The sequence below is a fragment of the Talpa europaea genome (genome assembly GCF_964194135.1).
Source record: "Talpa europaea genome assembly, chromosome: 6".
NCBI classification, from domain to species: Eukaryota; Metazoa; Chordata; class Mammalia; order Eulipotyphla; family Talpidae; genus Talpa; species Talpa europaea.
Genome location: NC_140072.1, coordinates 79309896 through 79325214, shown reverse-complemented (window position 1 = coordinate 79325214; position 15319 = coordinate 79309896). Strand labels below are relative to the sequence as shown.

The 15319-nt window shown below is 33.5% G+C and overlaps 1 protein-coding gene across 2 annotated transcripts in view; it reads right to left on the bottom strand.

The window, feature by feature from the left end:
- The window catches only part of FNDC3A (fibronectin type III domain containing 3A), a gene marked incomplete at both ends in the record, with an annotated part of 135775 nt that overhangs the window by 40533 nt on the left and 79923 nt on the right, over positions 1-15319 (bottom strand). For both annotated transcript variants that reach the window (XM_084234466.1, XM_084234467.1), the window contains 6 exons: positions 1054-1192; positions 3414-3473; positions 4850-5007; positions 6747-6805; positions 7881-8150; positions 12633-12870. In XM_084234466.1, coding sequence (XP_084090592.1) covers positions 1054-1192; positions 3414-3473; positions 4850-5007; positions 6747-6805; positions 7881-8150; positions 12633-12870 — 924 coding nt within the window. The remainder of the gene's footprint in view (positions 1-1053; positions 1193-3413; positions 3474-4849; positions 5008-6746; positions 6806-7880; positions 8151-12632; positions 12871-15319) is intronic.

Sequence of the window (15319 nt, the reverse complement as noted above, 5' to 3'; positions counted from 1 at the left end):
TTAAAATGAAGTAATAATTACGTTTATCATATAATCTTGTGCTACGGGTTAAACAAATTATCTAATAATCCTTCCAGTCTTTTCCAATAACAATATATCTTTCCCCAACTATGTTGCTTACTGTGTGTGTGTACACAGGCATTTCTAGAAGCCTGGCAACCTATATATGGGGTAACTAAGTAGCAGCACTGTCTACATCTTATACAGGCCTGCTATGATACTGCTAAAGACAAAAATTTCAAAATTCAATTTTAATTAGCTTCAGAACAAAGAGCAGTTCCCACTTAAATCCCAACCTTTATGAAAGGCCAACTGTGCTACCAAAAAGCCCAATCACATTAATAAATAAAATGCTATTCTAAGTGACATAAATAAAATTAGCAATGCTTACCACACACACCCACACACCGCCCCCCCCCCCGCCCCGTGTAATTTATGTGTACTAACAGTACTTACAACTATAGAAAGCATCTAATACAGAAAATGAGGGCTAACAAACTATCTTCCCCCAGGATTTTTGAATGCCTTACTGGATTTCATGTAAGTGGAATATCTGTTTGTAATGACCAAATTATCAAAATGGCAATTGCACTTTATAAGGTTTTTGTGTATGATTTTAACAGTTATTAGTTTCCCCAAAAATGCTACTGTGCAATTAAGGAAAGACTATACTTAATTTTGTTCAGAAATTTACCAAGATCTATAATCACTTCAGAAAATGGTGTCACCAATTCACCAATGACCATGCTGCCTGTGGTATTTGAATTAATAATTCTATGTATGGTATTGTCACTATTGTGACTCTCAAACTTACCACACGTCCAGTGTAATAAACATTGCTAACCTTCTGCTATACATAGTAAGAAAACCAGGTAAGAGTGTTATTTTAATATATAAGGAACAAATGCCTAATTAATATCTGTAAAGAATGAGAGCATCAAGTTCTTTTTTTCTCCCAAATAACTGAAATTAAACAAACAAACAAACAAACAAACAAACAAACAAAAAATCCAAGGGAGTAAACGTCCTGTTGAAAACAGAGAATATTCTTACCTTCCACTGCAAAGTGAGTGAATTTTTGGTCCGATTAGCTATCCTTGGTGGGTTAGGTATGTCAGGTTCACAGCTCAAAGTAGTAAAGCTTTCCGCTTCTGAAGGTGTTCCCTTTATAGAATTGTATTCTGCCTGGACTCTATGGCAATAAAATAAAGTTTCATATGATTTAGAGGACAATTATAATCACATTTTAAGAAATGTAGATCAAATGTATTTTTAAAAGTGTAGCACTTTCATGGATATACATGATTGCATTACTCCTTAAAATTGCTCAGTATTTTATTGTCTTAATGCAGTTTTCACTGGATTAACTTATTGCTTTTTAGCACATTTTGTTAATGGTTATATCCTCTGAGAAACAAAAAAGTGTAAACAATCAATATGGCATTATTTAGCCTGATTAACATTTAAAATGGTCAAATTTAGTAACAACTTAGTTCTTACCAGTATTGGCCATCATTATTTAACACTTAATTTTTATCAGGAAGTTGCTGAGATATTACCACATTTTATCAAAACGTGATTTGATGACCATTAAGAAAACAAAAAAAGTTTTAATCTGAAGAATCATTGTATTCTATCTTTAATAGCATCACCTTTAAGCACTTGCCAGTTAGCCCTCTAAATGTTCTATTGAGAAAATACACATATTAGAAGCAAAAAAAAAAAAAAAAAAAGTATGTAAAAGCAAAAAAAAAAAAAAAAAGCATATTTTGTACTAGTGGCATTTATCTTTTATTTATTGTAACTCTTTTATTTATTGTAATATGCCTTTGCAATTTATATATACACCATCCTCTCCCCTCTTCATTCCCCTCAAAAAGTATCCTGAAGCTAGGAGTAATATACTGATAAATGCTGACATAGGAATTCTAGTTAATAAAATTATATTATATATTTGAAAATTCTAAGTGATTCCTAAAAATTTTTATCACAATGAAAAACTTTTCAACAATATATGTATGAAGAATGTTAACTAGACTTAAAGATGGTGATCATTTTGCAATATAAATACAATATTGTTCAATACAACTATTGAACAATCATGATGTTGTATACTTGAAATTAATGTTATGTATCAATTATATCTAAATTGAAAAAATAAAAAAATGAGGACTGTAACCCACAAAATAAATTTCATGACTCAATGGTTGCAATCCGCAATTTGAAAAACACTAGGTTAGACAATACTTTCAATCTATAGGATGTATAATGGAAGACTTAATAGTTTAATAGAAATAATCCCAATCACAAGTTCTTTTAAAAAAAAAGTGGAGGCTGGACCTCCTTGGTGGCGCATGGGGTTAAGCACCACACTACCACAGCCTCTGCAGCATGAGTTTGATCCCTGGCTGGCCAGGGAGAAACCCACGTGGCAAGGCAGACCTCTTGTCTCACTCTGCTGCTCCCCTCAGCAGTGTATTTCAGTCAGGTTGCTGTTCTGTTCCCCACTCTGTCTCTGGTGGATCCTCTCACACCCCGCATCTCTGGCCTGTACCCTAACTCTTGTATGCATAAATAAATAAATCTTAAAAAAAAAAAAAAAAGTAAAAGTGGAGGGCTCCCCGGTGGCGCAGTGGTTGAGCGCTGGGTTGCAAGGCTGCCCGCGGCCTCTGCAGCACTGTTTCGATCCCCGGCTGCTCCCTGGCCACTGGAGGAGGGTCCCACATGGCACGCAGACCTCTCCTGCCGCCTGCTGCTCCCCTCAGCAGTGTACTTGGGTCCTTCTGCCTGCTCTGCTCCCCGCTCTGGCTCTGGTGAATTCTCTCACCCTCCCGCGCTTCTGACTGTACCCAGTGCTTGTATAAATAAATAAAAATAAATCTTTTAAAAAAAAAAAAGTGGAGGTGACTGACTAAATGCATTATATTTAGTCCCAGCTGGGGAGGCAGGCCCTAGAGTCTATAAAATTTTGGTAAACTGTAATAAAAAGTAAAACAGTATCTAAGTTACCCCCAATAATACTGTGAAATACTATGAGTTTTAAGATGCCAAACTCTTTCTAAAATTGGCTGTAGTAAAAATATATAAGTACAAACCAAGTATTATTTACGATTCTGTCTTTAAAAGTTTTGAATTTGGGACAATTTTTTAGTGCTAAATTATCATAGACATTATCTGTACATTCATTATAATCACTAAGTTCTACAAGAGGGTGATTAACTCTTTGATATAACATTTGGGTAATTTTTTTGGGGGGGTGGAGCAGAGAGTGTTAATAATTATATCAAGAAAAACCAAAGTCCACGTTTAAGTGATATTCTGGAGTCTTAAGAAACCAGCAAAGAAAAATCCCAAAAAATTCCAACAAAAAACTATGCTATGTCATTAAAAAGCAACCTGTAAGAGTTTCTTACTTTGCATGGTAATCCGTAGCTGGTTTGAGATCATTTAAAGTGACACTTGTTTCTTCTCCTCTGGGGGAAAAAAAAAAAAACAAACATTTCATTGTTTGATAAAGGATTTCCAAAGGATATGCATTATATACATTATAGTTGGGGATACTTCATACTTTGTGTAATCAGGGTCTGTACTTGTTTGGCACAGACCCTGATTATACAAATTCCACATTAGTGAAATCTCAGTGTAGTTACAGTTGGTAAAATAAGTAGTTTAATTTCATGAAGTATCCCCAACTATAGTGTATATAATGCATATCTTTTGGAATACCACTTTAAGACAAAAAGATGTGCTAAAACCAATTATATGTCAGATTTTTTTTTGAGTACTTAGGGGAAATATTTAGCTTACTGAAGAAATGGAACCATTTCAATGAATTAAATATCCACTTGTACAGAGTAAAAATTCTAAGCCAACATATATATACTGAAAGCAAAACTACCACATTTTAACAAGGATTCTGCTACTGCCTTTTATTAGAACACGGAACTTTGTTTAAAATGTTAGTTTAATGAGTAGATTAAAAAAAAGTGATAAAGGAAAGCACTTCCCATGACCACTATTATGTTTTCAAAAGGATATATCATCTAAATTATTTGATAAAACTATTATTTGGGTATGTAGCCAAAAATCGGCCTGTTCTTTTTATTTCCCTTTTAATCACTCTTTCATTTCTTTTAATGCAATTTTCTCTCTTTGCCACTTCATGGACTTCTTTCCCACACCCCCTACCCATCCTTGCCCTCCTATTTCTCAAATCTAAGCCAATACATATTATTAGAAAGAAAACATTTCTCACTGATGGATGTGCACTTTAATGAACTGGGCAGCTGCAGTAACATCCTTAGAGAGAGACCTTAATTGGTAAAGGGTAAAGGAGATGACTAATGTTCTCCTTGTGCTCTCTAGTCAGGCTGCAAATGGAGATAAATTCTTCCTCTTAGCAAGCATCCGTTATCACAAAAGAAACCTTTATGTTAATGGCCTGTTATTCTCTATCTACCACTTAGGTAGGTTTGTCTCCTTTGAGAAAACAAGTGAACAGGAGGACATCTCAATAGAGAGAAGGAGATTGGACATTATTATTACCATATGTTACTATAATTTATTTTTATGCCTCAAGAATACATAGTGAAAAACATCTATTAAGGAGTCTATTGAAAAATTAAGCTGCAGGTGGCCAATGAAAGTGATTATTTCAAGGGATTGTAGACAGCAATGCATACCAGCTAGCATTTGTGCTATTTACAATGAAATCACTATCACTGTTGTTCAGATTTATAGATTCAAAATAAAAGCATGAACAGGGAAAAATAGAATATACTTAGTATTAAACTCTTTACAATAAACTGTTAATTTACATAATAGGAGGGAGTAAAACACAAATACTTACGCATATATGCTTTTGTATTTCCCATCTTTTCCCGTACTAGAGACTAGAATTTCATAACCATAGAGATTTGGTACAGTAATCTCATCTGTTTCACCGTTAATGAAGCTGGAAGGTGGTGACCAAGTAAGAACTATAGTCCGTGCTTGGATGTCTGATGCCTGCAAAAACATAATATTTAAAAGCTCTTAAGACAAATGTAATGTGTACAACAAACATTAAAAATCTTAAGGTTTCAGGATTAAATAAAATGTATGTTATCTACTAAAATAAAATGGCTTACAAATAGAAACCTGTCTTATTAGTTCTGCTTTACCTCTCCCAAGAGATTTCCTATTTGCCTATTTAATATTACTCCCTATCTCAGTAATGGATCATATTACTCCATTTCTGTATTTATCACTTTACTTTCATAGGTGATCATATATTTTTTAATTATTGGCACACAATAAATACATATTTTGATTGAATGAATAATGGTACCTCTTCAAAGAATAATGTAATGACATAGAAAGATTGCTAAGGCATAGCAAAGTGGAAAAAAAACCAAACCAACATATCACCCCTTTTTCATAAAGACAAAAGAAATAATTCATATTCTGATGAATTGCATATATGAATGAACTGAAATAGGAATGAAAGGAAACCCAAACTTTTAGGCATGATTAAAATTAAACTGGAGAGGGTAAAAAAAGATTTATTTACACTTTAAGAATTAACATTAATATTTAGGATTCAGTCTTAATCACTAGCATTTCTCTTAAGTTTGCTTTTAAAATGTAGTACAGCTTTTACAAATAAGAAAGAAAGAAAATGACTAATCTGAACTGCTATAATATTTTGATTTTTCTTTACAGCCTTTCCCTAAAGTCTTTTTTCCAGAAGACCATAATCATGGTGTCCAAATAATTTGGATCTCCAGCATTTCCCTGCCCCCTCCAAAGCATTTTGCAGTCTTCAAAACTATATTCTTATGAAATGACTATATCATGTTATGCAAAAATACCCAACTTATCTATGCATTCTCTTATTTTAATTTTGTTAATGCTGCAATAAATATTTGTTTGTATAGCTTTTTACTGAGAAAAGGGATCTTACAGTTTCAGAGAAGTTTAATTTACCTTTCTTTTGATTACTAGTAAAGAACCCTTTGTGGTCTTAATGGGTTAACAAAATTCAATTTATATTAATACATCCCTACTAGGACTGCAAGGATATTTTAAAAAATATGAAGGAAATTAAAAAAAATGCAGACTATTTAATTAGCCATGTCTGCTGCCATCTTTTTCTAATTCTCCTAATTCATCTACACTTATAAAAGGGCTGGGAATATTACCTTTCTTTGATTTTTTTTTTAACTCATTTTCACCTGGAGATAATTAGATATAATTTGTATGAAAATCATATAAATGGGTTCTGAGAATTGCAGCTATCTGCAGTGTCACTTAGCATATATTAAATTCTTGTTTAACAACGAAAAATTCTTAAGGCTGAAAAATATACTGGTTATCACAGGAGGTTAGGGGAAGGCAGAATAGGGTGGGAGAAGGAAAGTGATAGCATACTTGCATTGAAACTTGGTGGAGGATGAGTGAAGCATGTGCATGTTCATGCACTTTGGTGTGAAAATTGTACTCCCAAAATTATATAGTTAAGTAAATGATTGCCAAATCAATAAAATTTGAGAAAAAAAAAATCTTTGCTTAAAAAATGAATTCTTGCTTGATTATCCTGCTTTACTCAAAACATCTCTCTCTTCATACCAGATCAGTATCAGTCCATTACTGACCTCACATTCCTTATGTACAGTTAAGTTTTAAGTAAGACCTGAATAAAAATACACCAAAATCTGATTGAATATACTGAATACAAATGTCAAGAAAATACAGGAGATACTCACCACTGGTTTGACAATGTTGGAAAGAAGTGCTTCAAAAGCTTTAGTTTCTTCATCTTTTTCTTAAAAAAAGTTTTTTAAATATTAAAAAAATTAACTTAAATGCAATCATCCCTCTCCCTCCACAGTATGTCTTCTGAAACTAAGGGGGTATTTAAGTATTTTATTTTCTACTTTTCAGTTAAATAGTCAGTGATGTGTGGCTTTTCAGCATTATTCTGTTGTAGTTTCTACTGCCATTTTAATTATAATTACTAGTTATAGTATATGATATAGCTAAACCACTCAATATACTTTTCTTATAAATATATTTTTATTCAGATTTGAAAAAAAATACTTTCTCTCTAGAAATTTCTCTCTAGTAATTTCCAATCTTTTTTTCAATCAATTTTGCCAATCTACTTAATGAGAAGTTAACTGAGTATTTGTTTCATGACATGTCTTAATTGTGGGTCCCAAAACAGGAGTATTATAGGCTTGACCATAACTTTTAGCCACCCCTAATGTGCCTGAAACTTTAACTTTTCTTAAACATCAGTAATGGGAAAGAATGACTAAGTTTCAAAAATACGGGAGAACATTTTGCTATATGTTAGTAGACAAGCCAGAAGTTCATTATAGCATTAAAATCTAGAAAAAGAAGTAGTGCTCATATGGCAGAAGTCACAGGTTAGGGGAAGTATCCAAGGGAAATGGGAACATTTTAATAGAAAACATCTTTTGAAGAAAAAAAATAGAGAATACTGTGAATGCCGTCACTAGTTGCTATCAGGCACTTAACATAGAGAAGGGAAAAATAAAAAATTTGATAAAATCCAGCACAGCCTTATCAAAGGTACAAAAAGAGAAGAAATAGAATCTGGTTGAATTTTATCTGAGTTTTCCTATCAAACAAATTTTCTCTTGGTTGGTAAAATTTACGACATAGATGAAATTACTACATGAGTTTTCCTGAATTATAAAATGTAGCAGCATAGTAAAAATTTAGGTTCTAAATCTTTTCCTCACATAGTGTGTCTGTTAGTCTATCCATTTTTGGGGCATGATGAAATGTCAGAACAGCTAGTACAATATACTTTTAGTAGTTTAAATAATGATTTCAAATACCAACAATAGTTGAATATTGTAAATAGTTACCTTCAATTTCTGTATCAATTTGTGCACCACCTTTCCCTCTCCCTGACTTGTTCTTAGCTGATCCTGCACTTACACCACTAGCATTCTGCCCTTTTATAACTCCATTATGTTCATTTATAGGAGAAGGGCATTTTTTGGGTGATGATGGTGGACTACTCATTTTATCTTTCTGTGTTCCTTGACGATCCTTTAACTTTTTTTGCAAACGTTCATATGTTTTACTAGATCTTTCATCTCTAAAGTTGGACCTTCCATGTGCAGAGTGAGCATCTAGGAAGAAAAAATAAAAAAAAGATCATTTTCTCTAAGTACATTTATGGAATGAGAAAAGAATAGGAAACACATCATTAAAAAAACTATATAAAACACTCGAAGAGTAATTCACAAAACAAAGCTATTTGTGTCCCCACTGACATAACCAAATCTTGTGACTTACCTATCATTTCTCTCTCTCTCATTTAGAGAGACATTTCTTCATCTTCTTGCGAATGCTATTATTACCATCGGTGGGGAATAAGACCTGAACTGAGGTGTGTATGTTTTCCTTTTACTCTTTTTGTAGCCACTGCATTTAACATCTTAACTTAAAATATGAAACATAAAAAGAAAACTACCACTTGCCCAAATTCCCCTATGACTCAAAAAAGTAAATCATCACCAAAAAATACAATTTTAGGAATTAGCAAAAATAAGTAAGTGGAGGACCTCCCTGGTGGCACAGGTGTTAAAGATATAGCTCTCTCAAGCTATCGCCAGCCACTGCTGTTTGATCCTGGCCAGGAAGCTAGCCCACATGGCGCAGCAGACCTCTTCTGTCTCACCTGCTGCTCCCATCAGCAGTGTATTTCAGTCCATCTGCCTGTTCTGTTCCCCACTCTGTCTCTGGTGAATCCTCTCACTCCCCCACACCCCTGGCCTACACCACAGTTCTTGTATGTATAAATAAATAAATCTTTTAAAGAAAAGAAACAAGTGTAATTGTTTACTAATAACAGAATCAAGGTACAAAGAATTATATCTTCAGATATTGTAAACTTAAGGCTGTGACTCAGAAGAATGCATTCATTTTAGTAAAAACCAAGCAATATAATAAAAGCAATATTGTCAAATCAATTGTCCTTAGAATTTTAAAATATGTAACAAGAAAAATATTTTAAGTCTCAAATGTCCCAGCAAAGAAAACTGTTAGTGCTTAAGAAAATCATATAATATTCTGGAGTATTATATAAAGATATCCACAATACCATTAGAATAAGAAACATAGAAGTTGTATAAGAATGTACATGTAAAAGAATGAATCTGTATCTCCATCTTACACCATATAATGGTGAACTCAAAATGACTCAACAATTTAAATGTAGGAGCTAAAACTAGAAAACTCACAAAAATAAACAGGTATATATATCTACATATTCCTGGATTATAAGTTTCCTAGTTATAAACCAAAAGCAATCAAAGAAAAGTAAATTGGATTTCATAAAAAATATAAATTTTTTATCAGAGGAGTCCATCAGGAAAGCAGAAAGACAAAAAGGGAGAAAATATCTACAAATCAGTTATCTGGTAAGGGACTTGCATCCAGAACATAAGAAAAAAATCTTTAAACTCAACACATAAAGACAAAGGATCCAATTAAAAAATGGGTGAAGTATTTGAATAGACATCTTTCCAAAGAAGATACACAAATGGTCAACAAGGAAATAAAAAAATGCTCAGTTGTTAGAGACAAGTAAATCAAAATTGTAATCATAAAAAAACTTCACACTCACCAGGATAGCTATAATCAAAAGACAGTAAGTTTTGGAAAAGATATGGAAAAATTAGAACCCTCATACATTGTTGAGGGCAATGTGAAAGAGTCACTGTGGAAAAACTGTTTTGCAGTTTAAAAGTTAAACACTGAATACCACATATGCCAGCAATACCACTCTTATGTATACAATAAGAAGAGAAAACATGTCTATACAAAACATTGTAAACAAATGTCCATTAACTAATGAAGGGATAAAATTATGCCTATAAGATCTATATTATATGAACATTTAGATCAAATATACATATTGTAGGTACATATACATGAAATATCTACAAAAAGTCAAATCCATAGAGATAGAAATTAGATTAGGAGATGGACGAGAAGCCGGAATTGGGATTGACTGTTGGGAAAATAGAAACATTCTGGAATTAGTGGAAGTATTATAGTCTCTATTGAACAAACTAAAAACCACTGAATTGTATACTTTAAAACAGTGAATTTGTATTATGTGAATTATCTCTCAATACAAAAAGAAAAAACTGTAAAGTAATCAGTTCATATTTTTTTAAATGTAGTTATCTAAATGTTTTTATAGTTCATTTATTCTTAAATAAAATGATAAAACAACCATATGGGAAAAATAAAAATAGGCTGTAGTAAACAGAGCAGGAATTTTATCTGAAAGGATTAAAACCCTCAGGAATGAAGTAGCTGTAACCCTGCAGAAAATGTTTAACATTTCTGAGTCTCAGTTTCTAAATCTTTATTTTGTCAAATTTTATTGAGGGTTAAGTGAGATAACACATGTATGAGCATGTTGTTTGGCAAAGTTCAGGTGCAATACTATTGTTGAGTGAAATGTTGGATTAGATACCTCTTTTGGGATCTATACAAAATGTGCATGAAAGGGGTCATACAGGCAGTTTCTGATTATAAATCTAATGTCTAGTTATTAGGATCCAGTGGTAGATTCCTTGGCTTATATAATGACTCTTGTTTTACATCATTGGGTGGCTAGTTTCCTTCACATCTTTGTAAATCATTTTTTCACATTCTAATACACAGATATTAGATAATGTGTTTTTAACAATGCAAAATTGGGTTAATTATAGTATCTAGTTTTTTCTTATAATTTTCTCAAATTTAAAAAATAAGTCAGAATTAGAATAAAACAGAAGAGATTGATTTGTAATATACAAATTCTGGCTTCTCAAAACTGTGTTCATTGCATGAGTCTCAATGTAGAAATCTGTTAGAAGTTCAGAAACCCAAACTTTACCCTGATGTATGGAATTAATACGTATTGTGTGTGCAACAGAAATAAGTCTTAAAAAATTGATATGATATGTATGTATCTACTGCTTACATTTGTGCTGCATAACTTAAATTTTGTATTTAGAGTTATTTCTACAAATTTACTAAACCATAAACCACTGGTACTGCTAAAGTACAAGGGAAACTGTGATGAACAAAACAAATTTCAGTCCTTAGGGTTTTAGAGTTAAAGAAGTGAGAAAGACATAAACAACAACAACAACAAAAAAATCAAATTTTATTAAGTTTTGCAAAAGAAACAGCTGGTGTCAACCCTAGAGGTTGATAAGGTAAGGTCAGGGAAGGTCCCGCTGAAAGATGAAATCTGAAGAGAAAAAAAGGAGCCTTTCATCAAAGAGGAAGAAAATTCCTGGCAGTGTGAACACATGCAGAGGCTTTGAAGCAAGAAAGAACTTGAAAGTTTTAAAAACTCAAGGGGAAAGACAGGAGGGCCAAGTGGGACAAGGCAGGCAGAGGTTACAGGGCAGGACCTTTATAGGACAGTGGTTTGCAACCAGTCCATCTTGGTTGCTAGTAGTCATTCAGTAATGTCTGGAGGTTATTTTTAATTGTCACTACTGGGTGAGTATTGAGGGCTAGAATTGTGTGCTACTGGCATCTATCTAGTGGGTAGATGGCAGGGATTCTGCTAAACATTCTATAATGTACATGTAATGTCACAACAAAGAATGCTAAGATGGGGAAATCCTGGTCTGGGGGAGAGTTAAGGATTTTAGTCTAAATGCAACAGAAAGTCACTGAGGCTCCTTTAAAATAGGAGAACCAGATCTATATTTTAAAATGATTACTCTAATTGAGTCTGGATGGTCTGGATAACAGCAGAAAACCAACTGAAAGGCTACTGATTCAGTTGTCCTGACAAGAGGTGATTGTAGACTGGATTCATGTAGCAGTGAAGAAAGAGGAGATAAGTTTGGCAAAGTACTGAAATTAAAACTGCTACCAAGTTATGAAAAAGGAGGAATCAAATGTGGTCACCTGATTTTCGTTTGTGCAAACAGAGCAGACAGCTGGACTATCTATTGAGATGATGACAGAAAAGCAGGTTCTACAAATGAAATTTGTATTTTAGAACTGCTGTAACTGAGACTTATAAGACATTTAGGCATAGTTAACAAGCGGCAGTTAGAAATATAAGTCTGGGATTCAGCGGTGAGATTTTGGCTAAAGATAAAGATTTGTCAGTAGAGAAGTTATTTAAAGTCATGGGAAAGATTAAGACCACTCACTCTTTGATGTGGATGGCTATCTATTCTTCCTAATGATTTATTAAATTCTCTTAGAGGCTTTCTCACTTTTTTTGTCCCAATGGAAATAAGCACCTAGCAACTTTGGTTAGTGGCATCAAAGCCATTAAATTTCAACAATATATTGACTATTTCTGGCTGAAAATTTTCTTCAGCCTACACAAGTCAGAGTAGTGGAGCTCTTACTTGAATGTGGCTCTACTACATATTGCTGCATAAAATAAATTATTTCCCTTTTTGGTTTTCTACCTTGAAGCTCATCATAATGATGAAATGCTTAACACATTTCCTGGGTAACAGAATGATTGTGAAATAGTTGCCATTTGTTGTTTCTTTTATGTGACAATAGCATCTATCATAGTCAAGAAAAAATTAGTCAACTCCATAAAACAGGAATATTTTTAGATGTCTTACCTACATCTCCATATACTTGTGAAGACTGATATTGTGGCATATACTGTGTTGCCATGTCTCCAGCTCCAGTCACTGGTGAGTACATATGGCGTGGTGGAGGGGGCATCATGGTTGGTACAGGAATGAAACCAGGCAGAGGAGGATGTGGAGAACGGTGTATGACTGTGTGACCACCAGGATGAAACTCTGGTGCTTGAGGAACCACAACTACTCTTCGAACACCATTGTCTTCAATAACCTACAAAATAAACATTGGATACAACGTTTACGAATGTAAGCAATTCTTTTGAAATGTTAGAGTAAGACTTTTTTTTTCAGCATTAGAAGTTAAGAAATTTTACAAATTACATGAAAAGATTTTATTAAATACATATGAATGAACACTGAACAACATGAAGTAGTTTTTGTCATACAGTGGTATGTAAATTTTCAAACACCAAGAAGATTAAATAAAAATGTGTTATGGAGGGGTTGGAGTCAAAATAAGGGGGCTGCAATTGTATGGGGAATATAAAAATAAAATAAAAAAAATGTGTTATACCTGTGCATTTAGCAATGCAGTAAAAATAAAGACAGACGCTAATGAATTTTTGTTTTAGATATAATAGGGTCAGAAATTAATTCCCTTTTCCCTATTATGTATGGGGGATGAAGGGAAGAAAAATTGTAAAAAGAGCACAAATTGTGAAATAGAAATGGGGGGAGGACTGAATCCGTATTTGTAAGAGCAACTTGTGACCATGACCAGGACAATTTTTATAGCTTATTTGAAGGGGGAAAAAAATGATAGATTTATTTCCTTTTAAACTCACTGGAGCTGCAAAGATATAATGGAAAGCTTTAAGATGCGAGATTTTATCACAAAATTAGGAATCCCTCTACTAAAATAGAGCCCTTACCCTATGAAGATAAAGGAAATGGTTAATAATTAACTTTTCTATGGAAACAGAAAATGATGAAAATGTTTAAAGGGAAATTCTGGTATTTACAGGAAGGTCAAGTTTTTTTTTTTTTTTTTAAAGATTTATTTATTTATGCATACAAGAACTGGGGTGTAGGCTAGAGTTGCAGGAGGTGAGAGCATTTACAAGACAGAGTGGTGGGCAGAACAGGCGGATCTACTGAAATACACTGCTGAGGGGAGCAGCAGGCAAGATAGGAGAGGTCTGTGTGGGTCAGTTCCCTGGCCAGGGATTTAACTCATGCTGCAGTGGCTGCCAATAGCTTGATAGCACTGTGTCTTTAACCCCTGTGTCACCAGGGATGCCCAGGAAGGTCAAGTTTTACAGGAAATTTTGTATATAAACATGTATGTACTTAGTAAGTATAATCATAAAATCTACTTAGTACAGGTAAGTTTAAATTACAAGTAAATGATTACTACTTTAGAAAGAATACTATTAACATAGTTGTTATTAACATAGTAGTCTATTAAACTACTCTTAGTATGTGGTATGGGTCTAAAAGACAAAATGAATTTGTCTTTTTGTATCTACCAGCTCCAGAACTACAGTGCTAGAAAAGTGGATGCACCTTATCCCACCTTTATTTCATATTTACCTCAGTTCTGAAATTCAAGCCTCAGATAATTGGTGGAAACCAAATCATATCTGGAACGCTAGCTGAAGAGAATCTGGAAATTACAGTTTTTTATAGTCTTTAGCTTACATTAGAAGGAATTTGGAATGGATTTTGAGAGAGTAAAATCATAATGTCTGTCACAATACACTACTTTTCCTCTATCAACTGACTGAAGTCTTAAATGACCCCCTCCCCCTTATCAGAGAGGAGTATAGTCCATACAATTCAAACTTGCATTCAATCTGGTTCCAACCTTCTTAACTGTATCTTTCTTCTACACTAAATTCTACACTAAATTCTGAACGCCATAACTCCAGCCAAATTGGTATACTAAAAAAGTCATCTTCATAGTGACCTAGTATCTTGTGCTTTTATTTATACCATCTTTCCATATTTCTTTTTAAATCTATGACCATGTGAATCTTAGTTTTGTTTCCAAATCTAGTTGACTCTTCTTCCTCCACTAATTAAAAAAACCAAAACAACACTAAAAAATCAACTTGCTTTTAAACAGAACAAGAAACTAGTATTTTAGAACAGAGAGGAAAAAAAATGAGAGTAACATATTTGTGGGGATAACACAAGTATTAGTAATAGGAATAAATATAACGAAGTAAATTAGCTGCAATGTTGCAAGGCTAGAAATACTATTTGGTGGAAAAAGCAGAACAGGTAAGAGGATCAGAAGTATTGTGGGAGGGGGACAATTTGCAATGTGAAATAGTGATCAGGATTATTGGCAAAATGAAATCTAAGCAGAGACTTGAAGAAACTGAAGGAATTAGGCAGGCAGAAATCTGGAAATGTTCTGGGTAGAGGAAAGAGTGAGAACAAAGTCCCAAGGTAGAGGTGACTAGCAGGAAGCTAGACTGGAGAAGCACAAAGGAGAAGGAATGATAGAAATTGAGGCAGTAAAAGAGATAATAAAGGAGGGTGGAGTGGCCAGATTATGTAAGGGCAAGCAGGTTACTGAGGACTTAGACTTTGGCATTTATTCTCAATGAAACAGGACTCAAAGAACTTTTTTCTGCCTAAAAAAAAGGTTTTAGGCAGAAGAATGATGTGTCATTGGTTCCCAGACAGTAGCGGTTTTGCCCCAGAGGACA